A 27,979-nucleotide genomic window follows, 5' to 3' on the forward strand; every position below is an offset into this window, starting at 1 on the left:
TGTGGGGCGCGGGGCATGGAGGAGCTGGGCGGCCGCAGGCGCAGCGGGCCGGTCCGGGCGGCGGCGGGGACAGCGGTTTCCGATTGAAGGGGGCGGCCGGCAAGGACTAGCCCGGGCAGGTAGCGGCGGCGGCGGCGGGCCGGGGTCGCGGAGGGCGGGGGCCCCTGGGGGCGCCTTTCCGCGCGGGGCCGGCCAGGCTGGGGCTAGAAGGGCCGCCGGGTTTCCTGAGGGCGCCGAGGGGCGCGGAGGGAGAGGGCCTCCGGGCGCGGGCTGTGGCGTTGGCCGGCGCGGCCTTTTTGTCCCCTCTGGGCTCCCGTCCGGCCACACGCGGCCTGCAGCCGCGCGCCCTTGGCCGCTCTCCTCCGCAGAGGCCGGGGAGGGAAGCCCTGGGACGCGCGACCCGAGCGGACCCAGAACAAAGCTGGCCGCCGCGCCCGGGGAGCGGCCGAGGTCGCCGGGGGAGCCTGCGCGCCGGCTGCCGCCCCCGGACGGTCGGGCCCGAGCGCCCCTGCTTGGGGCTGGCGGGGGGACTTCCTGAGTGTGGCCTGCTCCCCGCTTCTAGCCCGGAATTAGGGAACAAGGACCTGAGTCGCGTCGTCGCCCCTGCCTTTGGGAAATTCACCCCGCTTCCTCCCTTCCCCTCCCCTCCGTCTAGTTGGTGCTCTGGCTGCCCGATGCCGAACACACTCTCCGTGGATTGACATCCGCCCTGGGGTGCAGTGACTGACGCTGAATTTTGGTTCCTGTTCACTTGCGTGTGGCCCGAGAGAGTTAAGCCGGAGCTTTGCTTTCAAGGATAGAGGAGGCGCGGCCGCTCCACCGGACATAAATGGATCTAAAGACGGCAGTGTTTAACGCAGCTCGCGATGGCAAACTCCGGCTCCTCACCAAGTTGCTGGCAAGCAAATCCAAAGAGGAGGTTTCCTCCTTGATCTCCGAGAAGACCAACGGGGCCACGCCGCTGCTGATGGCCGCCAGGTATGGGCACCTGGACATGGTGGAGTTCCTCCTGGAGCAGTGCAGCGCCTCCATAGAAGTCGGGGGCTCGGTCAATTTCGACGGCGAAACCATCGAGGGAGCCCCCCCTCTGTGGGCCGCGTCGGCCGCGGGACACCTGAAGGTGGTCCAGTCTTTGCTAAATCATGGGGCGTCCGTGAACAACACGACTCTAACCAACTCCACCCCTCTTCGAGCCGCGTGTTTTGATGGCCACTTGGAAATCGTGAAGTACCTCGTGGAACACAAGGCTGACCTGGAGGTGTCCAACCGGCACGGGCACACCTGCTTGATGATCTCGTGTTACAAGGGACACAAAGAGATCGCTCAGTACTTACTGGAGAAGGGGGCCGACGTCAACAGAAAAAGTGTGAAAGGTGAGTTGAGCGTCTTTGTTTTTGTTTTTTAAAGCGTGTACCACTTGTTTTCAGGAAGTTTGCTGCCTAATTAGAAGCGTTGGTGTTGAGTGAGCCACCACCGGCGGACCTGTTTTCCTTAGGTAACGTCCAGCACAGCTTTGTTGAATGTCTCTCTGATGTTTGATAACACTTAGGACGGTTGTGAGAAAGACCTCTGTCGCTATTTTAAACAGCCTTTTTTTTTTTTTTTCTCTTTTTCTTTGCAGTCAGTTCCAGTTCCTGGGAAATAGGTTCCCTAAGATTACCAGCGTAGTGTCCCTTAGGCTTATAGTTACTTACCTGGCAGTAGAGTTAAATGTAATACACTTTTCTTAGGCACCCCCCTCCTTTTTTTTTTTAGAACAGCCTTGGAGTAGAAGCTACTCTACTCAGTGAGTCATCGGCTTGTTTGTTCTAGGTAGGCATTTCATTTGTTCTGCGAGGGAAGGCCAAGGCCAAACTGACCGGGGAGGATTAGTATCAGAGGAAAAGGAGAAAATCTGCTCCCGTATTCTACATTTATTTGTGACGAAGAGCAAATCATTGTATATAGAACAGGCAGGACAGACAGTAAGAGAGAAAACAGATTTTTACAGCTACTCAAGTCCAGAGAGCAGCAACAAGGACTGTTGGTAAGTGACAGTATTAACACCTTTGTGCAGAAAAAGAGCAAGGCCTTAAAAAGTGCTGTTTTCATAGCATAAGCATTTAAAGCCCAATTTTCTTACATCTATTTATATAACAGCAGGGTGGTTCATAAATTTTAAGAGGCTACTAAAATTTCAAGGAAGCAGACATACATCTTAAAATAGAAGTTTCAAACAACGCGAATTGACTTACAGTGTTTTCAGTGAAAACTAGAACTTCTGCCCGGTTTTTAGAACTTTAACCCCGGCAACCACTACTTACAGTTTTTGTGTGTCCTTGTAGAGCTGGTCAGTGGGAATACAAGCATGCTTGTCTGTGTTTGCCTCTCTCTTACTCCTCACCGTTGGTTGATCCATGCTCTTCTGTATCTTTTTTTTTTAACCTTAGTTTATCTTGGATGTCATTCAGTTCCAATACGTAGCTACCTCATTCTTATTTCATAGCAGTACAGGATTTCATTGTGTGCACATCCATAATTTATCTAGTCTGTCAACATTTCGGTCACATTCAGTACAATTCTCTTGAGAATATTCTTGAACAAAAATTTGTCTTTGCCCACTTGGTGGTGATGGCTGTAGTATAAAACCTATGCTTGGAATTGCTGAATTCAAGTAATGTGCATTTGTATTAGTGCGTGGTTTGCCTTTAGGAGAAGTTAAACCACACAACTAGGGGCTGTACATCATTTTTGAGCATATTTACTGAGCATAGTGTAATCTTTTCAAGGAAAGCTTTGTTGTAAAAGTGATAAAAGATTGTTTTCTGAAAAATTTTTTCAGAGGAAGTAAAAATCTCATATCCTTCCAAAGATATTCCTGAATTTTGCATGTAGGTATATGTGTGCAATTTTATTTTATATGCTGTTATATGACATGTTTATGGCTTAATAGATGTTACCTTTAATGTCATTGGTCATAGCTCTTTGAACAACTGCGCACTCTTTAAATGGAGTTTTATGTTGTTTCCAGTTTTTTAGTATCATTAAAAAATGCTCCAATACATGTTCTTTCTTAGGAATGTTTTCATTTATTCCCTATTGTCTAGAGGTAGGTTGAGTCGAATGCCAGCATGTGATTTTATAAAATGATTCTTTTGGAGAATGCTTGTTTTAAGAAAATCACTGCAGAGCTAGCCATAGAAATACTGGGCATGCTTTGAAATAACGCAAAGCAAAGGGGTTAAAAGGTATGGCGTTTTTAAGGCTTCTTGGAGTTTGTTTCTTCGTTTTGATTTTTTTAACATCTTAATTATGTACAAATTATTGATAAACTCATTGAAGTCAAGTATTTTTAAATTCTTAGGTCATTGGAGAGATGAACACTGGTACTATTTATTTTCCTTATGTTTTTCAACTACTTTATGTACATGTGGATATACAATGTAGGAAGAACTATAATATAAAATCTCTTTTTTTTTGCTCAGTATTCCCCTCCCCCCCGATAAATGAAGAATATTTAACTTGATTGCTTTGGAGCAATTTCAGAAGAGTATACCTTTTATCCCCACACCACCACCTTGTTGCCTTGTGTGTGAGCCTGTGTATGTGCACTCTTTTTGGCTCGGTGGTCTGCAGATTTCTCCTCAGCATCAATATCTAGTATGTGTGCCTTTAAAAAAAATAAACACAGCATGAAAAACCAGTTTCATACCCCATATTGTTTTCAGATAGTCTCAGATTTACATAGATAAATATATAGATGTCATTGTGTGCTTAGTTGTTTTAACTTTTTGTGGTCTTTGAATTTTGACATGATTCTTCATGACTGTTGGGCAGACTGAAATACATGCCCTCTCCACCACTCTGATCATGAAGCTTTGATTCTTTGACAGTCAATTCTCCTGGATTCTGGTTGTTGTTGTTGTTGTGGTGTTTTTTTTTTTTTTTTTTTTGACAGGCAGAGTGGACAGTGAGAGAGACAGACAGAAAGGTCTTCCTTTGCCGTTGGTTCACCCTCCAATGGCTGCCACGGCCGGTGCACTGCGCTGATCCGAAGGCAGGAGCCAGGTGCTTCTCCTGGTCTCCCATGCGGGTGCAGGGTCCAAGCACTTGGGCCATCCTCCACTGCACTCCCGGGCCACAGCAGAGAGCTGGCCTGGAAGAGGGGCAACCGGGAAAGAATCCGGCGCCCCAACCGGGACTAGAACCCGGTGTGCCAGCACCGCAGGCGGAGGATTAGCCTATTGAGCCGTGGCGCCGGCCTTGTTTTTTCTTTTTTAAAAAAATGTGTTAACAGTAATTAAAAAGCAGGCACCAATTGAAACTGAGACAGAGACACTGGCGAAGGATCTGATAGAGCAGCAAGAAAGGGTCTTTCCCACATGTTGAGCCCTACCCAAAAAATGGAAAAGACTGATCAGACAAGGGATAAAATGGAATAATTTCTTAGGACATTTTATATGTCATCCCTTGTAAATGGTTCTGAAGAAAAGAGATACCAATAGGTTGTGCTTGGTCTGATTAACTAGAAAATGCATGTGACGTCTACTTTCCATTACTTTTTAACAGGCAGTTGACATTTGAATATATTATTTAACTTTTTTCCATTACTTTTTAACAGGCTGTTGGCATTTTGAACATGTTTTAACCTAAGGTGGAATTCATTCGTTGAGAGAGCATTTGTTGAGTCCCGCAGTGTGCCAGGCTGTTAGTCTTCGGCTGTACAAAGATGAGTAAGACAAGAAGTCCAGTCCTTGGTTCCCTGCTCTTGAAGAGCTCATGGTTTGATCGGAGAGACAGGTTCATAAGCAGACACTTACGCCACGATGTGGTCAGTGCAGTCCTAGTGCTTTCTTCTTTCAGATACTTGGAAATACCACACCACGAACTTAGTATCTCAGAGGCAAGGATTTATTCTTCTCCCATAGTGTTCCAAAGGGGAAAAATCTTTGAGCCATTTAAGAATATCTCCCAGTTTAACACTCAAAGTTGATTGATTTTTGAGACTGGAATTGGATCCTGTATAAATCTATGGGCTCCAAATCAGAACTGATAAGCCCCTTTCAGAGCTGTCACAGGATAGCTTTGGCTTTCTTTGACTTGCATGGTGTTTGTTTTGCTTTGTTTTTGTTTGGGCTCAGAACAGGGCTTTGCCTATCTAAAGTGAAGTTGCTTCCTTCCTTCATGCTTTTACACCCGGATTTGAGCAGCTGTCAGGGCATGACTCAGTACTTCAGGCCCGTAGAGCTGACTCTGGGTTGGGGTTAGGAGACTGGCCCAAGAAGACAGCGTCCCCACTTAGGAGTCATTGTCTGTACCCTGGGTAATGAAGTACATGGATAACGTTACGGACCCTTTCTTAGGCAAGGCATTGTGTTGGACATTTTGGAGGCTGTGAGAAGGTAGAAGCTATCAGGTTTGCTAACTGCTAAAGGAATGGGCGTAAACAATCCAGGCTGTAGGGTTTTAGAGGAAGAGTATACTGACTAGCAACACTTCACCAAGAATGGAGAAACTGGGCCTTGAAAGGATTGTTGGGGTCAGATTTGCAGAAGGTTTTTTGATACAGTTTTCCAGTCTTTTGAGCAGGCACATTGAGAAATATGCTTGGAGAATATACTTGGAAAGCAGGTGTATTCCACTAAGGGGCAAATCGGGACATCCAGGGTAGATTACAAAGGACATAGAAGGAAGTTCGGTTTTATTTGTCATGCACTGGTAAGTGTTTTGGAAGAGTAATATCTGGGATTTTGAAAGAGAAAATCATCTCTTTGCATTCTGTTAGCTTGTGATTTTTTGAGGGTCCAGAACTGGTGACTTTATCCAGTGCGTCAGGACAAGTGTGTGGTTGATAGTGGGCGTTTGGTAACTGAGCTTATTGGATGTTCAGTTTAAAAGGCAAAGGTTATAAGCGACTTGATGGCAAACATTGTTATTTTTTTCCGTAGAGAACTAAATATTTCATGAATACTTGAGGCATCAAAATAAGACGGTCTCTGTCAATAGTGAGTGGTACAGGTAGAACTCTACAGACTTAAGCCTCAGAAAAGGAAGAATTCATGTAACGGTATAGCTAGTATTAGAAGGGTTTAAGAAGGAGCTAGTTTGGGCAGGTTTTGTGCCTTTTTATTATGGAAAATTTCTAACATACATAAACCATGATGTAGCCACCACCCTCAGCAATTATTTACACTTGACAAAGTTCTTAAAAATAAATATTTCTTTCTTTTTTTCTAAAATATCAAGCAAACCCAAGGCATTACATTATTTCTGTCCTATAATATAGGCATTTAGGGCAATAGGTGTATTTTAGTTAAGGAAAGGTAAAAAAAAAAAAAAAAAAACCACAATGTATTTTTTCCCCACTGTAAATTTGTAAGAATCTCCCTTGTAAATTACAGACTGTTTATCTGTTCTTTTCCGTTCCGCTTCTCTCATGTGTGTTTTCTGCCAGTACTGTGCTGCAGGTATGAAGAGAATAAATGGACTGAAATAAAGGTGGACGTAGTAGATATGTTACTTTGCTTCAGTACTAGCCTAGGCTATTGGAAGTGGAGATAGGTTACCTTTGCGAGCTCCAGTACTAGCCTGAAGTGTTGAAAGTGGGAGGTCTCTCTTCGTTCTTAAGTTGGCAAGTTCTTTTCACCTGTGAGCACCTTAGTACACCTGCCTTGCAGAGAAAAGTAAAGGGATGACAGAACCCAAAATTTCATTCCACTACAGCACTCTTACTTTTATTTTGATTTAATCATGCCTAAATGACTGAACTGAATCCATTAACATTTTAATCCCAAATCATCAAGTTGCTCCTGCAAGTCCTTCCAATGTTCTTTTTTTCTCTTGTGTGCCTTGGTGTGCCCTTAGATAAGCTAATCTGTAGAGGGTGTGTGAATTCAGTTCAGCAGGGGTGTATCTATGGCCCTCTGTCCCTAGAGATTGAACTCTGAGAGTCCTTAGGACTGAGCAGGAGCTGGATGAGAATGAGGGCTTTATGAGCCCTGCTGCTGTTTCCTTTGTTGATGATTGCAAGGTGTGCTTGAAGCAGAGGCCAAGTTTTCCTTAACAACATTTAGGTGCATGTGGTTACCTCATTGAGTTTATCATCAGATTTTCATAAATTGATTTATTAAGTTCATTTGTTTAAAAAATTCAGGAAGCCCTGGGTATTCTAGAGTTTTACATTGTTGAGGCATCAGGATAACAGTGTATGTCATGGAATGTAGAGGAGGAAGAGGGAGGGAGAGGCCCAGATAAAAAAGTCACATGGATACTGATCTGACCAAAACTTCTCTCCCTCCTTTTTCCCCCTTGCTTTGGGAAAAACTGTGATTGAAAAAGGAGTCTGTGAAATAGAATAGCCAGGAAAGAGAATTATCTTGAACTCTGAGTTGATGGTTTCAGTCTACAGAAGAGTTGTTTTCAGCCCCATCCCTTAGCTACAGTGCTCTCCACCTGGAAAGTTCTACTTAACCTGAAGACCTGTTTGAAAAGCAGTTCCTGGGCTAGCACTGTGTCATAGCTGGTAAAGCTGCTGGCTGCTCCACTTTGATCTGACTCTCCTCTGTGACCTGAGAAGGCAGTAGAAGATGGCCCAAGTCCTTGGGCCTCTGTACCCACGTGGAAGACCCGGAGGAAGCTCCAGGCTCCTGGCTTCGGATCAGCACAGCTCCGGCTGTTGTGGCCAACTGGGGAGTGACCCAATGGATGGAAGACCTATCTCTCTCTGTCTCTACCTTTCAAATGAGTAAATAAGTCTTAAAAAAAAAAAAAAAAAGTAGTTTCTTATCCACAGGTAGGTTTTAGCATTTGACTGTTACAAGCTCAAGGACCTATGTTGTTAGGTATAGCTCAAGGCCTTATACATAAAATTAATGAAGGGAAATCATTGTAGTAGTGTTGGTAGGTTGTCTTTGGTTCTGTTTTTTAATCCTTTTTGTGAACTGTCCTTGCGTGTTTCTCCTGATAGCCTGTATGTGGGAAGGGAAACATTCCAGTGCTCCTTCCTCCAGCTGCCCACACCAGTTAGCTATCCAGGCAGTAAAATATTTGGGATCAGCATTGCTGTGTGGTTGAGCTCTTCACCTCTGTCCCCATCTTTACAGGTGGATCTCTCCCAGGTACAGCTCTATCCAGCTGTACAGTTGAGGAAGAAGGGGTTGCCAAGCATAGTAGTAATCTGAAGAGGAGAGATGAGTATTGTTTTTGTGCATTTCCAACCAAACCCGTTAGAATAAAAGACCCTCTCATTACTGTTCTCTTTTAACATTTAAACTTTTACCAAAAAACACAAATAATTTTGACTTTTTCGTTTTTAAACAGCTTTACAGAGATATAATTCATGTGGTACTTACCTGTAAGTGTACTATTCAGTAGCTTTTTCTTAAAAATATGTATGGGCTCATTTGTCATCACGGCAATCAAGTTTGTTTTTTTTTTATTATTTGAAAGTCAGAGATGCACAGAGGGGCAGAGATAGAGACAGACAGATGTCTTCAGTCTGCTGGTTCACTCCCCAATTGGCCGCAGTGGCTAGAGCCGTGAAGCCAGGAGCCAGGTGTTTCTTCCCGGTCTCCCATGTGGGTGCAGGGGTCCAAAGACTTAGGCCACCTTCCACTGCTTTCCCAGGCCGGAGCAGAGAGCTGGATCGGAAGTGGAGCAGCCAGAACTCCAAAGCGGTGCCCATATGGGATGCTGGTACTGCAGGCAGTGGCTTAACCCACTGTGCCGCAGCACCGACCCGACATCAGGTTTTCATCATTGCTTGTTCCCCACAGCTGTACTAATCTTAGATGACCACTAATCTCCTTTTTGTATCTATAAATTTACCTATTCTGGACATTTTGTATAAAGCAAATTACATACTGTGTGATGTTTTGTGACTTGCCTTTTTTTTTTTTTTTTTTTTAAGATTCTATTTATTTGAGAGGTAGAGTCATAGACAGAGGGAAGAGACAGAGAGAAAGGTCTTCCATCCACTGGTTCACTCTCCAAATGGTTACAATGGCTAGAGCTGAGCCAATGTGAAGGCAGGAGATGGGAGCTTCTTCCCGATCTCCCACTTGGGTGCAGGGGTCTAAATACTTGGGCCATCTTCTACTGTTTTCCCAGGCCATAAGCAGTGACTTGGATTGGAAGAAGAGCAGCCTGTACACGAACTGGTGCCTTGTGGGATGTGTGCTGCAGCTAGAGGCTTAGCCCTCTCAGCACAGCACCAGCCCTCTGTGACTTGCTTTTTCGATTTAGCATAATGTTTTCAAGGTTCACCCATTTTGTAACATGTGTCAGTATTTACCTCTTTTTATTGCTAAGGTATGTTCCATTATTTATGTATACCACTTTTATCCTTTCAGCAGTTGATGGGCATTTGGATTGTTTCTACTTCTTAGCTATTCTGTGTAATGCTGCTATGAATATTCATATATAAGTTTTTCTGTAATTGTGCATTTTCGTTTCTCTTAGGCATATACCTGGGAGTAGAATTATTAGGTTCTAGGCCCCTCTGTTTATCCTTTTGAGAAACTACCAAACTGTTCTCCAGTGTGGCTGTACAGTTTGTTTTTATTAATAACACAAGAGCGTCCTAGTTTCTTCGTATCTTCGCCAGCGTTTGTTCTCAGGGATGTGACCTGACAGCTCATTGTGACTTGGTTTATATTTTCCCCTGGCTAACCATGTTGAGCGTCTTTCATTTACCTACTTATTGGCAATTTATGTTTTCTTGGAAAACTGCCTTCATATCCTTTACACATTTTTGATTGAGTTATATTTTTCTATTATTGAGCTGTATATATATTCAGAATACAAGTTCTTTATTAGCTACATGATTTGTAAGTATTTTCTTCAATTCTTTGAATATTTTTTACTTTTTTGATGGTATATATATGTGTGTGTGTGTGTGTGTGTATATATATATATATATAGGTAGGTAGATAGGTAGCATTTTGGATATTTATTTTAAAAATTGATTTTTTTTAAAGTTTGACCATAGATCATTTGCAATATTTGGGTTAAATAAGAAAGTTACTGGCCGGTGCCATGGCTCAACAGGCTAATCCTCTGCCTTGCGGCGCCGGCACCCTGGGTTCTAGTCCCAGTCGGGGCGCCGGATTCTGTCCCGGTTGCCCCTCTTCCAGGCCAGCTCTCTGCTATGGCCCGGGAAGGCAGTGGAGGATGGCCCAAGTGCTTGGGCCCTGTGCCCCATTGGAGACCAGGAGAAGCGCCTGGCTCCTGCCTTCCTTTGCTGTAGGTTCACCCTCCAATGGCCGCTGCGGCTGGCGCACTGTGCTGATCCGAAGCCAGGAGCTATAGCAGAGAGCTGGCCTGGAAGAGGGGCAACCGGGGCAGAATCCGGCACCCTGACCAGGACTAACACCCGGTGTGCCGGCGCCGCAAGGCAGAGGATTAGCCTGTTGAGCCACGGCGCCGGCCAAGCTGTTTAAATTATAACAAGTATTTTGTATTTGTTCACTATTTCTGCAGTCCTGATGAGGACATTTTTGTTTCATTGAAAAGATCAGTTATTTCTGTCTACTGCTTGAAAGGTGGTTTAGAATCTGATTTAGTTGATATTCTAGTGAGTTTTAGTAATATTGCCCATGTTGTGTTGTTTATAAATGCTGTGTAGAAATTTTTACTAATTCAGTGGTTGATTGATAATAACCATTTGTACTTCAGTCAAACCTAGAACATCTGTTTAGGCCTCAAACTAGTTCTTAATCAGAATAGTGGTAGTTCAAGGGCTACTTATTTCGATAAAAAGATGGACCCCCATTGTTAGGCACATAAAGAATCACATTTGAGCATGACTTCTTAATGTCTTATGTGCCTGCTGCAAAAGATTACCTGTGGAGCTGATGTTGTGGTGTCACTGGTTAAGTCACTGCACTAGAATGCCAGCATTACATATGGGCCCCAGTTCATGTCCTGGCTGCTCTACTTTTTTTTTTTTTTTTTGACAGGCAGAGTTAGACAGAGAGAGAGAGAGAGAGAGAGAGAAAGGTCTTCCCACAGCAGAGAGCTGGACTGGAAGAGGAGCAACTGGGACAGAATCCGGCACCCCCACTGGGACAAAGAACCCGGGCTGCTGGTGCTGCAGGCGAAGGATTAGCCTAGTGAGCCACGGTACCAGCCACTGGCTGCTCTACTTTTGATCTAATTCCAGGCTCATGCTCTTGGGAAAACAGTGGGCTCCTGCACCCATATGGGACATGTGGATGGAATTCCAGGGTCCTTGCTTTGGCCTGGCCATTGCGATCCTTTGGGAGTAAGCCAGCTAATGGAAGATCTCTCTGTCTCTCTAACTCTCGTCTTTCAAATAAATAGATAAATCTTAAAAAAATAAATAAATAAAAGATTATAAATGGGATGGGCGTTGTGGTGCATCTGGTTAAGCCTCCACTTAGGACATCCTTGTCCCATACTGGAATGTCATTTTGAGTCTCAGCTGCTCTGCTTGCAATCCCGCTTCCTGCTATGCATCCTGGAATACAGCAGAGGATGGCCTGAGTGCTTGGATCTCTGCCACCCAAGTGGGTATCCCAGCCCTGATTGTTGGGGACATTTAGAGTGTGAACCAACTGATGGAAGATTCTCTCTCTTTCTCTGCTTTTCAAATAGCTGAAAATAAACACATAAAACTATTTTTTAAAAATATTACAGATTTCTTTAAAATGAATAGGAGTGAAAACTGCCTCTCTTGAGGAATAGCAACACTGCCATGCTTTATGAATGTGAACTTCATAGTTTCCAGCTCTTAATAACTATTTCAAGGGATATAGCTGCTTTTTTTCTTTTTTGTTCTTCCAAAATTTTTAGCACTGTTTCTGTGTTACATAGTTGAAAATTAATGCAGTTTCGGGCTGTTTTTGCTTTCTACAGAAGTGCTGCTTTACTACATTGATACTGGATATTGTTCCATTAGCTTGAAATGTCCATTTAACAAATAGGTGTTTGAGAAATAAAAATTTTCCTTTATGAATACAGTGCCTGAAAATTTTTGTCTCCAAAGAACTTTTTCTTGATCAGGCATTTAGAATTACATAATACAATATGGTGGGCTTTTTTTGTTTGTTTGTTTTTAAGCTAAAGTAGATTTATTAACTTTCAGTGCTAAATTTCATCTAGTATGCCTGGGAGTATATACTTTTGAATTTTCATTCATTTTCTTTCTCACTTTGTGAATACAAAAAGAAGCCATAATAAGATAGAGGTCCAACATTTTTTGGAAGTACAATCATTGTATTTTTGTAACTTTTTAATATTTATTTTCATCTACTTGAAAAGAGTAATAGAGAGAGAGAGGGAGAGAGAATGCACACTTCCATCTGCCGCTTCACTCCTCAAATGCCTGCAACAGCCAAGAATGGGTCAGTCTGACGCAAGGGGCCTAGAACTCTTCCAGTCTCCCATGTGGGTAGCAAGAGCCCAAGCAGTTGAGCCATCATCTTCTGCCTCCCAGGATGATTGGCAGGAAGCCAAACTGGAAGCTGAGCAGCTGGGACTCAGACCACCACTCCAGTATAGGATGCGGGTGTCCCAAGCAAGAGCTTACCCTCTTGTGCTACAACATCTGCCCTGATATTATATTTATTGTACTTGGAATATATTGTTATGTGCCAGAAGTTTAAATTATTGATGTTACATGGCAAAAATGACCGTCAGTGATCAAGCTAATCAATATAATTAAATTAGACCAATGATGTTACAAGCAGAATGACCATTAAATATGATTTTAATAGTCATTGCCATATAACTTCTCAAAAACTAGTCAGAAATACAGAGTAATTTGATTTTAAAATTTGGCTTGGAAGGAAATGATTTTTCACTAGAAAGTACATTTAATATAGCATATCGAACACTCTTGAAACTACTAGTAGAGCAAAATATTTATATTAAATATAAGAAACATCTGGCTATTATTTTATAAAGTGTTTTATATGAATAGTCAGAAACATGTTATAAAAGAAAATAATGTTTATAAACAGACATGAAAAATGTTGTTTACCAAGTAATAGAGATAATATAGATTAAAAGATATAAACATAGTACAAGAAAGAATACTCTGGAAGTGGAACTTTAAAAAATTTTTATTATCCCTTTGGAGTGAATTAAAGATGTATTAAGTCATCACACATTTGGGCTGGGCATTGATTTTTTTTTTTTTTGATCATTTATTGTTTATTCACATACAGTAAAACTCATAGTTCTTTAAGTTTTGACAAACATATGCTATTGCTATAGTAAAAGTAAGAACAAAAAGTTCCTTCATGTCCATTTGTAGTTAACCACTCTCCCTGCTGCCATCTCTTTTTCTGACCTTATCATTTGAGAGAAAGACAAAAAGACAGTGAACTCCCATCCAATAATTTCTCAAATACACTCAACAGCTAGGAGCTGGGAACACAGTCCAGGTCATCCATGTGAACTGGAACTGCTGAGCTATTCCCACTGTCTTCCAGGGTCTCCACTAGTGAGAATCTGGAATCAGGAGCTGGGAATCAAAACTAGGCTGCTGGGCTAATGCCCACCCCCCAGACATTAATTTTAATAGTGAAAATTCTGAAGCAGTACAGATGTCCACCAATAGGGAAATATTTATATTAATGAAGTTATGCCAACCATTCTTGAACTTTCACTGTAAAACCATTATAATGATTATGTAGTATCTGTGTAGTTCATAGAAGCTATGTATACCACATAGTAACATAACAAAGATGGATGTGAAAAACAGGAGATAATGATATATGTATTGATTATAACTTTTTAAAAGACTTGAACAGAGGGAAACTCATCAAGATATTGGTATAGGAAAAGGCACAGGCAACAAAAGATGCTTCTGCATAGCAAGGGAAGCGGTCATCAGAGTGAAGAGACAACCAACAGAATGGGAGATAATACTTGCAAGCCACTCCTATGACAAAGGATTAATATCCAGCATATATAAGGATTTCACTTCAATAGCAAGAAAAACAGGTAATCAGATTTTAAAATGGACAAATGACCTGAATAGACATTTCTCAGTAGAAGGTAGACAGCCTACAAATACATGAAAAAAATACCTGTCATCACTGATCATCAAGGAAATATGTATCGAAACCATATTGAGGTATCCTATTCTGGTTAGACTATATTACCAAAACAAAAAAAAGAAATGGTGGTGAGGATGCAGAGAATGGGGAAATCTTCCAGGCTGTTGGTAGGAATATAAATTAGGATAGCCATTATGGAACACAGTGTGGAGATTCTTTAAAAAACTGAAAGTAGAACTACATATGACCCAGTAATCCCATAATTCTGTATAAATCAGAAGGAAATGAAATAAATGTTATCAATATAGTTGGATCCTATGGTTGTTGCAGCACTATTTGTAATAGCCAAGAAATTGAATCAACTTAGGTTTCCATCAATGAATGAATAGACTTTTTAAAAATATGGTTTATATATATATATATACTGGAATGTAATTCATCCATAAAAAGTGTACAGTTTTGTCACTTGCAGCAACATGGGTGAAACTGGAAGACCTAAAATTAAGTGAAATAAACTAGACACAGATAGACAAATTCTCAAAGTTCTTATTTTTGGAAGCTAAGAAAGTTGATCACATAGAGGTAGGAGGAAAATAGGAGTTGACAGAGGCTAGGAAAGGGAGGAAGAAGGGGTGATAAAGGGAGGGTGGGTAATGGGTGTCAGAGAGTGTGGGGAGGAGGCTAACTATAATCTGTACTAGTTGATTACATATTTCAAAATAACCAGAGAAGAGTTTGAAGGTTCTCAATTCATAGAAATGATAATATTTGAGGATACGGAAATGCTAATTACCCTGTTTTGACCATTGCACATTATATGTAGATATATATATTTCAAATTATAATATTGTACCCCATAAATAGTCCATATATGTCAATGAAAAATATAATAAAGTAGTGAAAAGAGTTGGAGAAATGACATACAGAATTATAATTGCTTTAAAGTTATGTTCCCCTCCCCTGCCATCCAAGCTTTAATGCTCCAGACTGTAACTCACAAACTAACCTTTAGGGCCTTCTTGGGCCTCAGAATATGGTGGTTGTCTACTCAGCCTATTGTGGTTGATAGAATCCCCTTCTTCTGAGGTTTTCCTTTTTGAACTTACTTTGTCCCCAGAAGCAAAGCTTGAGTCACTTTTTGGGAAACCAGTATTAAAAATGTAGAATCTGCCTTAGCTTGAGCAATGTGCTGCTTGTTTCTGGGATACAAAGCAAAGGATCTCTGCAGTTTGGGAACAGACAGTTGAGGTAAGAAAACATGTGTGTGAAGCAACAACATTGTACTATTCTAAGCTTTTATGACAGTGGATGTTAGGTGAGTGTCTGCCGGGGTGGGTGACCGTCAGTCACCATCATCCTCACAAGTGACCCGTTGTGTACATCCAGGAAGGCCTGTCCCAGCAGCTGGAAAGGCTGGTGCAGCTAGAGACAAGAAGTCAAACAGGTAAAGAAGAGACTGCATTATAAGGACATCAAGAGCAGGGCCTGGAGATGCATGTGAACTGGTGCAGGGGGAAATGCTTAGGTTGGAGTTTGGTCCGGCTCAGGCAGAACCTGCCCTCATGGGCAGGGTTGTCAGCCTCTTTAGGTCAGAGCGCTGATCCAGAGACGTCAGCTGTGGCCCAGGCATTCCAGTCTGGCCCGCCCCCTTTCCAGTACTGCCAGAGAATTAGCAGATGGTTTTTACATTTTTTAATTATTGGGACAAAATGGGAAACATTTTATACCAAATGAAAATTACATGAGAATCAAATTTTGGAATTCCTAAGGAGTTTCTTGGAAAACAGCCATATCCATTCATTTTTTTATTTTATTTATTTATTTATTTATTTATTTATTTTGACAGAGTGGATAGTGAAAGAGAGAGAGACAGAGAGAAAGGTCTTCCTTTTTGCCGTTGGTTCACCTTCCAAGGGCCGCCGCGGCCAGCACATCGTGCTGATCCGAAGGCAGGAGCCAGGTGCTTCTCCTGATCTCCTATGGGGTGCAGGGCCCAAGCACTTGGGCCATCCTCCACTGCCCTCCCAGGCCATAGCAGAGAGCTGGCCTGGAAGAGGGGCAACCGGGACAGAATCCGGCACCCCGACCGGACTAGAACCCGGTGTGCTGGCGCCGCAAGGCGGAGGATTAGCCTATTGAGCCGCGGCGCCGGCCTCCATTTATTTTTAATATATTGCCTGCAGTTATTTTATTATTGCTTGGCAGGTTTTGGTGGTTACATCAGAGACCTGATAGCCTGCAAAGCCTAAAATGCTCTTTGGTCTTCACAGGGAGAATTTGCCAGTTCCTGGGTTGGACTCAGTGGATCATTCATGAGAAATGGGCTGGGAGGTAGGGTAGGGAAATATTTCTCAGTCTTTAAAAATCTGTACAGCATCATGTTTCTTCTGTGTATCCCTGTTAACCGAAATTAAGTTTTACTTCACACATCAGGGTTTTTTGGTTTGTTTTTTGTTGTTGTTTTGTTTTTAAGTTTATTATTTCAGAGAAAGAGAGATCTTCCATCTGGTGGTTGACTCCCCAAATGGCTGCAACAGCCAGGACCGGGCCAGGCTGAATTCCAGGAGCTTGGAGCTTCATCCCAGGTCTCCATGTGGGTACAGGGGCCCAAAGCACTTGGGCCATCTGCTGCTCCTTTCCCAGGCGCATAAGCAGGGAACTAGAACAGAAGCAGGACCGCTGGGACTCAAAGCCGCTGGAGGCCATGGCTTCATCCGCGATGCCTCAGTGCTGGCCGCCCATGGTCAGACTTTTTAGAACTGGATTTCTTCCTCATTTTCCTTCCCTCCACACAAACCATGCTGTGACAGTCCATGCTGCAGACCTTTGAAAGCACTCTTAAAGATTTTCTGCTCTTTATTTGGAGGCAACATGAAAGCTTTTGAGTTAGAAAGCAATGTGATTGTTTGAAGTTTGGCTGATAGGAGATGTAATTTGTTCACTAGCGTTTAGTATGACTGGTATTTAAAATGTGGCCTCAGGAATGAGCAGTACTGAGATGGCATTTAGGAGCCATGGGTTTATGGGTTACCATTTTATTTTTGTATATAAAATAAATTTGTCTTGTTTGTATAGTTACAAGATTAAAAAGGGCACAGCTAGTAAATAAAATACAGAAAATTTTAAAAGTTGTATTAGTGTATCTTTTCCTTTCTTGTTTCTGCTTTTTAACAGTTTGTTTCTACTTTTTCTGAGTGTAATTTGCTGTTTTCTTCCCATTACTTCTTGAGATGTAACCTTAGATTTTAAGTTTTTCTTATTTTTTCTTTTACATATATTTAATGGTGTACATTGCCCTCTAAGCACAGTTTTAGATGGCTCCCACAAGACTTGTTATTTAGTGTTTTCATTGTCATGTTAAAATATTTTTTATTTCCCTTAAGATTTATTTATTTATTTGAAAGGCAAAGTTACAGAGAGCAAGATCTTCCATCCACTAATTCACCCCTCAAATGGCCCAATTGGCCAGGGCTGGGCCAGGCTGTAGCAAGAAGCCTAGCACTTCATCCGTGTCCCCCACAGGGGTGGCCGTGGCCCCAGCGCTTGGGTAATTTGCTGCTGCTTTTCCAGGTGCATTAGCAGGGAACTTGATGAGAGGTGAAGCAGCTGGGGCTTGAACTGGTGCTCGTGTGGGATGCTGATGTCACAGGCAATGGTTTAACCACACCACCAGCCCCTAAAGATACGTTCTAATTTTCATTGAGCTTTTTTGACCTATGAATTATTTAGAAGTGAAGTTTTAAATGTCAAGTGTACAGAGACTTTTCTTGTTATCTCTTTGTTTTTCTAACTCCGTTGCGACTTAGAACAGACCCAATGATTTTGGTGCTACCATTTGTATCAGTATCTGCTTATGGTCTAGGTGTTCTGGAGGAGAAATAATATTTGGTATGGTTAGAGTCCAATGTTTTTTAAATATGTCCTTTAAATCAGATTTGCTAATTCTATTGGAATCTTTATTCTCACTGGTTTTGGTCTGTATATGATATGTTCAGATGTGTACTATGGTTTTGGGTCTGATTTTCTTTGTGTTTGGCTTTAAATAATTCACACTTGTATTATTTGGTAAAAATGAATTTAGAATTATGTGTTTGTGCTTTTAATTTTATAACATTATTAAACATTTCCCTTTAGTTCTAATTATGCATTTGACCTTAAAGTATACTTTGCTGTTTTAATATCAGACAACTTTCTTAGTATTAGTTTTGCCTTGGGTGTTTTTTATCTTTTTATATCCAGCATAGCTCTATTCTTACATTTGAGGTGTTTCCTTTAAAGCATGTCTTTGAGTTTTCTGTGTTTATACTTTTAATCTCACAGTTTTTGTCTTCCAATAGGATGATTTAGTTCTCTTGCATGCAGTGTAATTACTGATATATGTAGATTTCAATCTGCTAGTTAAATATTTTTAATCGTTTTGTGTTCCTTTGTCTTTTCCTTTTTAGATTTCATTTTTTCCTTTATATCAGATAAAATGTAATATTAACATATTCTCTAACATTTATTTTAGTGGTTATCCTGTTAGTACAAGTTGAGCACTGCTAATCTGGAGACCTGAATTCCAAAATGCTCTAAAATCTGAAACTGTGTGTCAGTATGATTCTACAAATGGGAAATTCCACACTTGCATAATCAAAACAAAGGCTGAAATAATAACTAAAAATAATTGTATAAAATTATCTTTAGGCAGTGTATAGAGGTATATACGAAAGAAATGAATTGTGTTTTGATTTGCGTCTCATCCCCATGATAACTTGTTACTTATATGCAGATATTCCAGAATTCACAATCTCGAATCTGAATCACTTGTAGTCTCAGGCATTTCAGATAAGGCATATTCAACTTTTGATTTATCAACATATTTCCACCTTCACCTCTTTCCCACAGTGCAGGGCTCTTTGGACACTGGAATCACTCTCCTTACTACCACTCAAGCGTTTTATTCCTGTATGTATTTCAGGCCCTATAAGGCATTGCTGAGGGTGGTTTGTATTTAGAGTCACTGACAGGTGACCCTCTGGCTGACGTATGTGCCGGCCTCAGCCTTCTATGTGGCCTGTCCTTCTGCCTAGAGAACACTCTTTAGTGTTTAGGTCAGCTGGTGATAAACATCTGTGTTTTTTTCTTTTCTTTCTCACTGTGTCACTTTGGTTTGTAAAGCAAGGGTGGAGTTCTGGACTGGCAGTGCTTCCCCTTGTTGTGCTTTTCAGTGTCTGCTGGCTTGAGTTGTTGATGAAGACTTGGCTGTCAATGTTAGATGGTTGCTCTTTTTCATGAAATTTCCACCACTCCTCTGGTTTTAGGAGTTTTCTCGTTGTACTTGGTTTTCAGCAGTTCACTATGGTGTGCTTCAATGTGGTTTCCTTTTTATCTATCTTGGAGTTTGTAAAACTTACTAAGTTTATAATTTTATCTTTCATCAACTTCAGGAATTCTGAAGCTGTTGGTAGATCATTTGGCTGGCTTCCTTCCCTTAGAATTCTGATTTTAAATACCCAGAGCCCTCTGACATTGTTCATTGTCTCAGCAGCCTCCTGCCTTCCCATCCTCTTACTGCTCCATGCTTCCTTTTGTGTAATGCCGTTGGGTCTGTCTTCTAGTTCACAGATTGTCCATTTAGCTGTATGTAATCTGCATTAAAATTGCCTGCTGAATTTTTCATTTCTAAATATCCATTTGATTCTCTTTTAAGTTTGAGATTCGTGGCTTTTCTTTTTTAAAAAATGTATTTTTATTTGGAAGGCAGGCGGATCTTCCATCCACTGCTTCATTCCCTGAATGCCTGCAACAGCCAAGGCTGAGCCAGGCTGAGCCAGGCTGAAGCCAGGAAGGAGGCAGGAAGTTCATCTGGATCTCCTATGTGGGTGGCAGGGACCCGAGTAGCTGCCTCTCAGGGTGCGCATTAGCTGGGAGCTGGATCGGAAGCAGAGGAGCTGGCACTCACATGTGGCACTCTGCTGTGGGATGTGGGTGCCCTAGGCAGTATGTCAGCTGCTGCACCACATGCCTGCCCCTGCTTTCTTATACTTCACAGTTTTCTTTTGAATTCTCAATTTAAAAACTCTTAGACTATGCTAACCATAACTATTTTAAAGTCTGTTTGAATAACTGTATTATCTGGCTTTCATGTTAGGTTTTTCTGTCATCCTTTATTTCTCTCTCTTTTTTATATTATGGTTCCTTGTTTTCTGTCCATTATTTTTTATTGGATACCAAGAATTATATAAGAAGAATATTAAAAATAGCTTGAGACCTAATGTTATGATACTTTCCTATAAATAGTATTTATACTTGTTTCTGGTTTTGATTTTCTATATATAGCAATACTGGGTCATTTTAATTCAATCTTGAGATGGTTTTGCAGGCTTGTGGGTGGCATAGTGGGTAAAGCTACCTATGAAGCCAGCATCTTGTATGGGATCCTGTTCATATCCTGCCTGACTCACTTCCCATCCAGCTCCCTGCTAATGACCTGAGAAAAGAAGTGAAAAATGATCCAGGTCTGGGCCGGCACCATGTCGCAGTAGGTCAATCCTCCACCTGCAGTGCCAGCATCCCATATGGACACTGGTTCTAGTCCTGGCTGCCCTTCTTCAATCCCGCTCTTCAATCCAGCTTTCTGCTGTGGCCTGGGAAAGCAGTAGAAGATGGCCCAAGTCCTTGGGCCCCTGCACCCAAGTGGGAGACCAGGAAGAAACACCTGGCTCCTGGCTTTGGATTGGCACAGCTCTGGCTGTTGGCGCCATCTGGGGAGTGAACCAACGGAAGGAAGATCTTTTTCTCTGTCTCCCCCTCTCACTGTAACTCTACCTCTCAAATAAATAAATAAATATAAATAGTTAAACAGAAAAGAAAAATGTCCAGGTGCTTGGCCCCTGCTACCCGCATGTGAGACCTGGAAGAGGCTCCTGGCTTCAGACTGGCGCAGTCCTGGCTGTTGCGACCATCTAGGGAGTCTCTCCCTCTGTCTCTTTGTGTCTCTCCCTCTCTGTAACTCTGACTTAGAGTGTTGAATTGAATTTCTGTTCCTTCCTGGAGGAGGAGTGGCCTCCTGTCTTCTCTAGTCTGCAAGGCTGTCAGGTTCTGTTTGGGTTTGTTTTCAGCTGTCTTCCACATCAGTGGAGGCCACTGTGGTAAAGCTGCCCCAAGTTCTGGATGTGGCCCCTCTACTTGTCTGTTTTCTAGGGTACTGTCCCCTGGTGTCTTACATGCTGTTGTTTTCCAGCTTTCCTAGGTCTTAGTGGGAGGACGATCACATGACCTCTGCTGTCACTAGCCAAAGTCTTCCTTTGAGTCACAGTTTTTTTCAATATGTGGGTGTATTCAAAATACATATACTCTTACAGTGTTTCAATAAATATGGAAATACAGACATTAGTTTTGAAAGTGGCTTTTGCTGCATTTTTATTTTACCCAGAGTAGAGAATGCCATCTAAACCTTCTCCTTATGTTCAGATTTCTCTTTATTTATGTATCCTGTTTCTTAGAAAAAACAGGATTAGCAGGACCTCTCGATTCAAGAGTTTTAAAAATATGCTTGGTGTAGCAGTAGTGTCTAATTGAAATGATTTCAGACTAGTGAACAGTTGTAGTAAGTTCTAGGCTCTTGGTACTTGGTTCCCTTACACATTGCTAAAACATTTCATCAGACAGAACTTCATTATAACTGTCAAAATCCTGGGTCAGAATAAACATATCCTCAATAATGATGTGGTCCTTACAGATATCATAGAAGACTAATAGGATAGATGTGTGGGAAGATTGAAATCCTAATGTATAATAACTTAGACAAAATTTTTAAATTATAAATTAAATTTCCTCTTTGCAGTACTCAGATTTAAGCTACTTTCTGATACACATGATGTGTTGGGGGTCCCCATGTTTGGAGGTGACTCACCATAGTTACTGTCATGGCTAAGGTTTATTACAGTAAATGGAATGAAGACACACAGCTGATTCTGAGAGGGCCCAGGTGTGATCTGGAGCTTTGTGTCTCATCTTCAGTGATCTCATGCAAGGCACACTGTTCCACAGCCACAAAAATGCACGTCTGTGATATTTGCACAGGGAAACCCGTGAGAAACTCAGCACTTGCGGCTTTTGTTGGAGGCTGGTCACGTAGGCACCTCTCCCCAGTACACAGCCAGAATTTCCTAGAAGGAAACTGGGTGTTCAGCATAGACTGCGTTATTAGCACACGGAGTTTAGGTGCATTGTACTGCCCTTATCCTTTGGGAAAGTTTTATCAGGCTAGAGAGCTGTTCTCCAAGCACGTTCCCAGATGCCAGCCAGAGGTCACCCTTGCAAATAGCTCTTTCTGGGGACGCATTCTCAACCTGCCAAGTTAACTCTTCTACAAACGTGCCTAAAATGACTCACTGTTGAAGTTGTAGACTTTGTATGTAAATATCAGAGGTCTGCATGATAATTTCTATTTTGATAATTGATAAAAATGTTTATCATTGGATTTAGATAGCTAAAATACCTGGTGTTTATCATGTCTTAATGTATTTCGTATGGATTTTACTAATGTGCCTGTTGTCAGTTTTGATCCATGTGTGGGAAGACTAGGATGCTGTTAGAACATTCAGTACATCTAAACAGAGTGTTTAAAACATTAAATTACAATGGGAAGTGATCCATTATGAAAGGGCACTTCAGATGTCTCCTTTTAAAATTCATTTTGAACCACCCACATGTTTTTTCAAATTTCAGTGGACTTGTTTTTCTTATGGGAGCTTCTCGGAGAAGTGTATGTTAAGAAGAATTTTGGCTAGAACAGTTGAAGTTTAACTTGGCAGTCAGAAATACTAAACTCTGACTACTGTGAGAATGAAATGAAAGAATCTTAGATATTAAAAAAGACTATTTGGTTCTTTTTTTGTAACTGTACGTTGACCCAGAGAGTTAAATGGCTTTCAGCAAAACTGTGACTAGCTGGTTAGTTTTATTTTTCCTGGGTTTAGTCATAGAATATGTACTTGAAAACATTAGTGAAAAACACCAAGAGGCCATGGATTGTGTGTTTCCTCTGGTGACTTTAGAAATATTCACATAAGTAACTTGTCAGTCATTTATCAGCGCCAGCTGTGTATCAGATACTGGTTGTAGGTGCTGAGGATCCTTTTTTCCTTCTCTTATCTGTAATCAAAGTGTGTCCTCTCAGAGGGTGGGTAGGAGCTGCCTGCTCCTCTTTAGGGGTTAATGTACCTATTAGTGTTAATTATATCCTGGTCTCTCAAAGTATGTTCTTTCCCCCTCTTTAAGGTAATACTGCCTTGCATGACTGTGCAGAATCCGGAAGTTTGGACATCATGAAGATGCTGCTTATGTATTGTGCCAAGATGGAGAAAGATGGTTATGGAATGACTCCGCTTCTCTCAGCAAGTGTGACTGGTCACACAAATATTGTGGATTTTCTGACACACCATGCACAGACCAGCAAGACGGAACGCATCAATGCTCTAGAGCTCCTGGGAGCGACGTTTGTAGACAAAAAAAGAGATCTGCTTGGGGCTTTGAAGTACTGGAAAAAGGCTATGAACATGAGGTACAGTGATAGGACGAATATAATCAGCAAGCCGGTGCCGCAGACGCTGATCATGGCTTACGACTACGCCAAGGAGGTCAACAGTGCGGAAGAGCTGGAAGGCCTCATCGCCGACCCTGACGAGATGAGGATGCAGGCACTCCTGATCCGAGAACGGATCCTCGGTCCTTCTCACCCTGATACCTCTTACTACATCAGGTACAGAGGGGCTGTCTATGCAGACTCGGGGAATTTCAAGCGATGCATCAACCTGTGGAAGTACGCTCTGGACATGCAGCAGAACAATCTGGACCCTTTGAGCCCCATGACTGCCAGTAGCTTGTTATCTTTCGCAGAGCTCTTTTCCTTTATGCTCCAAGATAGGGCGAAAGGCCTGCTGGGCACGACTGTAACATTTGATGATCTTATGGGCATACTGTGCAAAAGCGTCCTTGAAATCGAACGTGCCATCAAGCAAACTCAGTGTCCGGCTGATCCGCTGCAGCTGAATAAGGCTCTTTCCATCATTTTGCACTTAATTTGCTTGCTAGAAAAAGTTCCTTGTACTCTGGAACAGGACCATTTCAAAAAGCAGACTATATATAGGTTTCTTAAGCTGCATCCGAGGGGAAAGAATAACTTTAGCCCTCTTCATCTGGCTGTGGACAAGAATACAACATGTGTAGGGCGGTACCCTGTTTGTAAGTTTCCATCTCTGCAGGTGACTGCCATATTGATAGAATGTGGTGCTGATGTGAACGTCAGAGACTCCGACGACAACAGTCCCCTACACATCGCCGCCCTGAACAACCATCCAGACATCATGAATCTCCTTATTAAATCAGGTGCCCATTTTGATGCCACAAACTTGCACAAACAAACTGCTAGTGACTTGCTGGACGAGAAGGAAATAGCTAAGAATCTGATCCAGCCCATAAATCACACCACATTGCAGTGTCTCGCTGCTCGTGTCATAGTGAGTCATAGGATATATTATAAAGGGCATATCCCAGAGAAGCTGGAGACCTTTGTTTCACTTCATAGATGATAATTTGACTGTGTTCTCGCACTGTTAAAGCACGAATTGGTGACAGTTGTTTCATAAATGAGCACTGTTGTGATAACACCAGCATTCATTTAGCTTGATATCATTGTGCTCTCATTGGCTAAAGCATTATAAGCATCAAATTTACAGGATTGGTTTCCCAGTATTTAATATAAATGTACCATATAATATATTGTTTGTGAATTATTAAGAAATGTCATATTCAAATTTTTTAAATTGTCTGCCAAAGGCTGTCCATTCTGATTCTGTTTGCTGTGGGGTGTTCGGGACAGAGTTAACCATTTTTCAGTGGTATCTTTATACTTACACCGGTTGTGGATTTTATACAGTTGAAGGTCTTTTTTTCCTGCTTCTTCCCTTTCTTCAAGCTTCTCCCCTGTTTCCACGTTATTTTTTTCCCTAACCATTTCTACTACAATTTTCCCCCTTATGGGCCCATGCTAGGTTGTACAAACATTATGGACTTGTTACTGTTTGCAGTTACCATAAGTGCTTTATCTTCTCTATGCACCGGCTTAAACTGGACTGTTGTATGTTGGCACATTTTCTATGCAGCAGTTGGTCAACTTAACTCAGAACACTGTTTTCTTGAGTTTGTTACGAAGTTTGCTTTATTAAAGCATGACAATTTCTAGAGCCCACAGGTTAGCTATTTGGAGTGCAAGCTTTTCTGTTTGTTTTGTTTTTTTTTTTTTTTCCTTTACACCTGAGGTTTCTCTCATCCACTGAAAATCTTGTGTGCTAAATTTGGGAAACAGATCTGTTCTCATTAACCCAGTTGCAATTGAGGTCTGTCATCTTAGTGTGCGATGCGGGCAAAGGAAGGAAGGCTGTCTAAGGTGACCCACCTTTCATGTGCACCAGCGTCGTCCTGCTTGTGCTGATGGTGTGACTCGGTGTAGAGAATTTGCTTAAATTTAACCTTAAAGTTTATCACACAGCTTAACAAGTCACATTGACATACTCAGTAATTGAACTGCAAATCACTTTTAGTTACAAAAAGAGCTAAAGCATGTCAGTGGCATGATGCTTGCCAAGCCAGATCTAGGCATCTAGGATAATTAAGGTATTTTAGTATGCAGTTTATTGCCATAGTATCAAAGATCAGCAACAGTGTTCTTTCTTTCTTCAAGCTTATGTATACCTTTAAAGATAACTTGCATGAATTATTTTGCTCTCAATATTTGTCACCCAACTTAAACACAAAAGGTTGCAGTGCTTCTGTTCCCTTATTGAAAGTTTAAGTCTTGCCTTGCCCTGTTTTATCCTTTTTTTAAGCCTCCCTCCCTCTCTCTTCCTGTCTTCCTTTCTTTCTCTTCTTCCCTGCTCTTCTCTCCCTCCCTCTTTCTCCCTCCTGGTTCTCTCCCTCCCTCTCTCCCTCCTTCCTTGTTTCCTACCTCCTTTCTTGCTTGCTTCTTCCTTTCCTTCCTTTTTAAAACAGATTTGCTAAATGCCACAGAAAGGGCTCTTTTAACTTCAGAAAAGATAAATGCAAAGTACTAAAAAGATTCAGGAATTATCATTCAGCACTTTACTGTTATTCAGAATGAAATTTGTGATGGCATGTATTTGCCTTACAGCTGTCTTGATGAAGTTGTTCTGAATAAAAAAAGCTCCTTATTGATTTGAGAAAAGTGCAGTTTACCTGTGAGTTTAGTGAGCCTGGTCACTCACTTGGATTTTTGTGTGGACATTTTTTTCTGAGGGTTGATGTATTGTGATTTAAGGAGTCATTGCAAACAGTCATATTAGGTATGTCTTCATTATTATAGTAAACCTGTAATGAAGAATAGTAAGTAAGTATTAGAACATTAGACTTTTTGGTTAAATAACCGAGTTTAATTTTTTGAAAGATACTCATTTTACTAGGTTGTAAGTGGAATTTCACCATTGTAAAAGGTGGATTGGATGTGAGTGGGCACTCTTCAACCTTTTAATGAAGAGGGTTAGTTCTTACTGTGGGCAAATTTGACGAAATACTGGACTGCCACATATATTAAAAATATTGTAATTTGTGATATAGACAAATATTCTAGAGATATCAAACATCATTTTGAAATCAGCTGCCTCTCACCTTGTGGTATAAGAGTTTTATATGCATGAGCTACTCTTTTTACAAAGGAAGAATTTGCCAGTGAAATGAACCTACTTTAGTTGATCTCATTAATTTTCGTGTGAAAGATGGCAATTGGGCTTTTAGGTGACTTAGTATTTCCTCCTGCTTTTTAGAGGGTGGATGGGAGGGGCTTATAGCTCTTAGACAAAGATACTTTTCACTGTTCTGCAGGAGAACCTGAATTGTGCCTCTCTGGCATAAATTAAGAATTTCTTTAAATAGCATTTTCCCACCACTAAAAATAGATGACTTAGAGCTAAGGAGTCCTCAGTGTTGAAAGCTGAAACCTTGTTCCAGGCCAGATCCAGTTCTCCCTTCTGTTTGCCATCTCCACAGATGCCATCAGGGGCTCTTGAAAAGAGTCAGCTCAAGAGCCAAAATTGCCCATAATTTTATTTTAGAGAAAGTTGGTTCATAAATGGGACTGCAGGGCCTTCATCAGAAGGTATCCTCAGAAAGGTCATGAGTGAATAAAAGAAAACACTTGAATTTGTGTTGTGTTAACCATAGATGAATAAATGTAATAATTCAAGAGTTAATTCTACTTACTTGAGTCAAACTAAGCTGTATGTTGTAGAGGGCTGGAGCTGACGTGTACCTTTTGATGACATTTCGGCAGAATTGCCCTGTTGCAAGCTGCTGATTTTTAGCTATCCCCACTATTTTCATCGTTTCTCTGAAAGAAATGGTTATTTGACTCAGACTAGATACCAGTCTACTTTACAAAGACAAATGGATTAAAGATTAAAATTTATCCGTAAATCTGATCGGCATTGGCCCAAATCACCTAGATAATTTGGTGCCCTTTGTGGTTTTGGAGTTGAGTGACTGCTGACTGGTAAAGTGACAACCTTTAATGTGTGGTATGTTAGACCGTCTACTACGACTTGGGAAAATCATTTAGATTAGGTTTGGAAAGTAGCTCTTTAAAACCTTATGCAGGTGTAATAGTCCTAATTAATTTTTTCAGAATTGTGGGGGCTGGTTGAGATAATAACACTTACACATGGTAACAGCAGCACTACTGCCTGGGACTGTAACCATTTTAGAGTTAGATACTAAGGAAATTGAAAATAATTGGCCGTCACCTTTTCTTTTTTTTCTTCTTTTTTATTTACTTTTTTGCCCTCATGTATCATTAAACAATATGTTTCTCTCCCTTTTGTCCGTTCCCATTGTGTATTTTTCAAAAGAAGTACTGTATTCAGATGCCAGCCAATAAATTGTCACACAATGGAAAATGATATGCCACACATTCATTT

The 27,979-nt window shown here is 41.4% G+C and overlaps 1 protein-coding gene across 2 annotated transcripts; it reads left to right on the forward strand.

The window, feature by feature from the left end:
- FEM1C (fem-1 homolog C) lies at window positions 1-27,958 on the forward strand. Of its 2 annotated transcripts, XM_062189299.1 has the most exons (3): window positions 1-119; window positions 656-1,373; window positions 23,274-27,958. In XM_062189299.1, exons 2-3 carry the CDS (start codon window positions 830-832, stop codon window positions 24,581-24,583), a joined length of 1,854 nt encoding a protein of 617 aa, XP_062045283.1. In that variant the 5' UTR covers window positions 1-119; window positions 656-829; the 3' UTR covers window positions 24,584-27,958. The 2 variants fall into 2 exon arrangements, with proteins under 2 accessions (XP_062045283.1, XP_062045284.1); XM_062189300.1 differs by lacking the exon at window positions 1-119 and having other exon boundaries at window positions 500-1,373.
- The last annotated feature ends 21 nt before the right edge of the window (window positions 27,959-27,979 follow it).

This window comes from Lepus europaeus, chromosome 4 (genome assembly GCF_033115175.1).
Source record: "Lepus europaeus isolate LE1 chromosome 4, mLepTim1.pri, whole genome shotgun sequence".
Lineage (NCBI taxonomy): Eukaryota > Metazoa > Chordata > Mammalia > Lagomorpha > Leporidae > Lepus > Lepus europaeus.

What these genes read in the sequence shown, in the direction of transcription:
- FEM1C (XM_062189299.1), top strand. Translation starts at nt 830, where the DNA reads ATGGATCTAAAGACGGCAGTGTTTAACGCAGCTCGCGATGGCAAACTC. An exon ending in CAACAGAAAAAGTGTGAAAG is followed by an intron (nt 1,374 to 23,273) that starts GTGAGTTGAGCG and finishes CCCCTCTTTAAG; the next exon opens with GTAATACTGCCTTGCATGAC.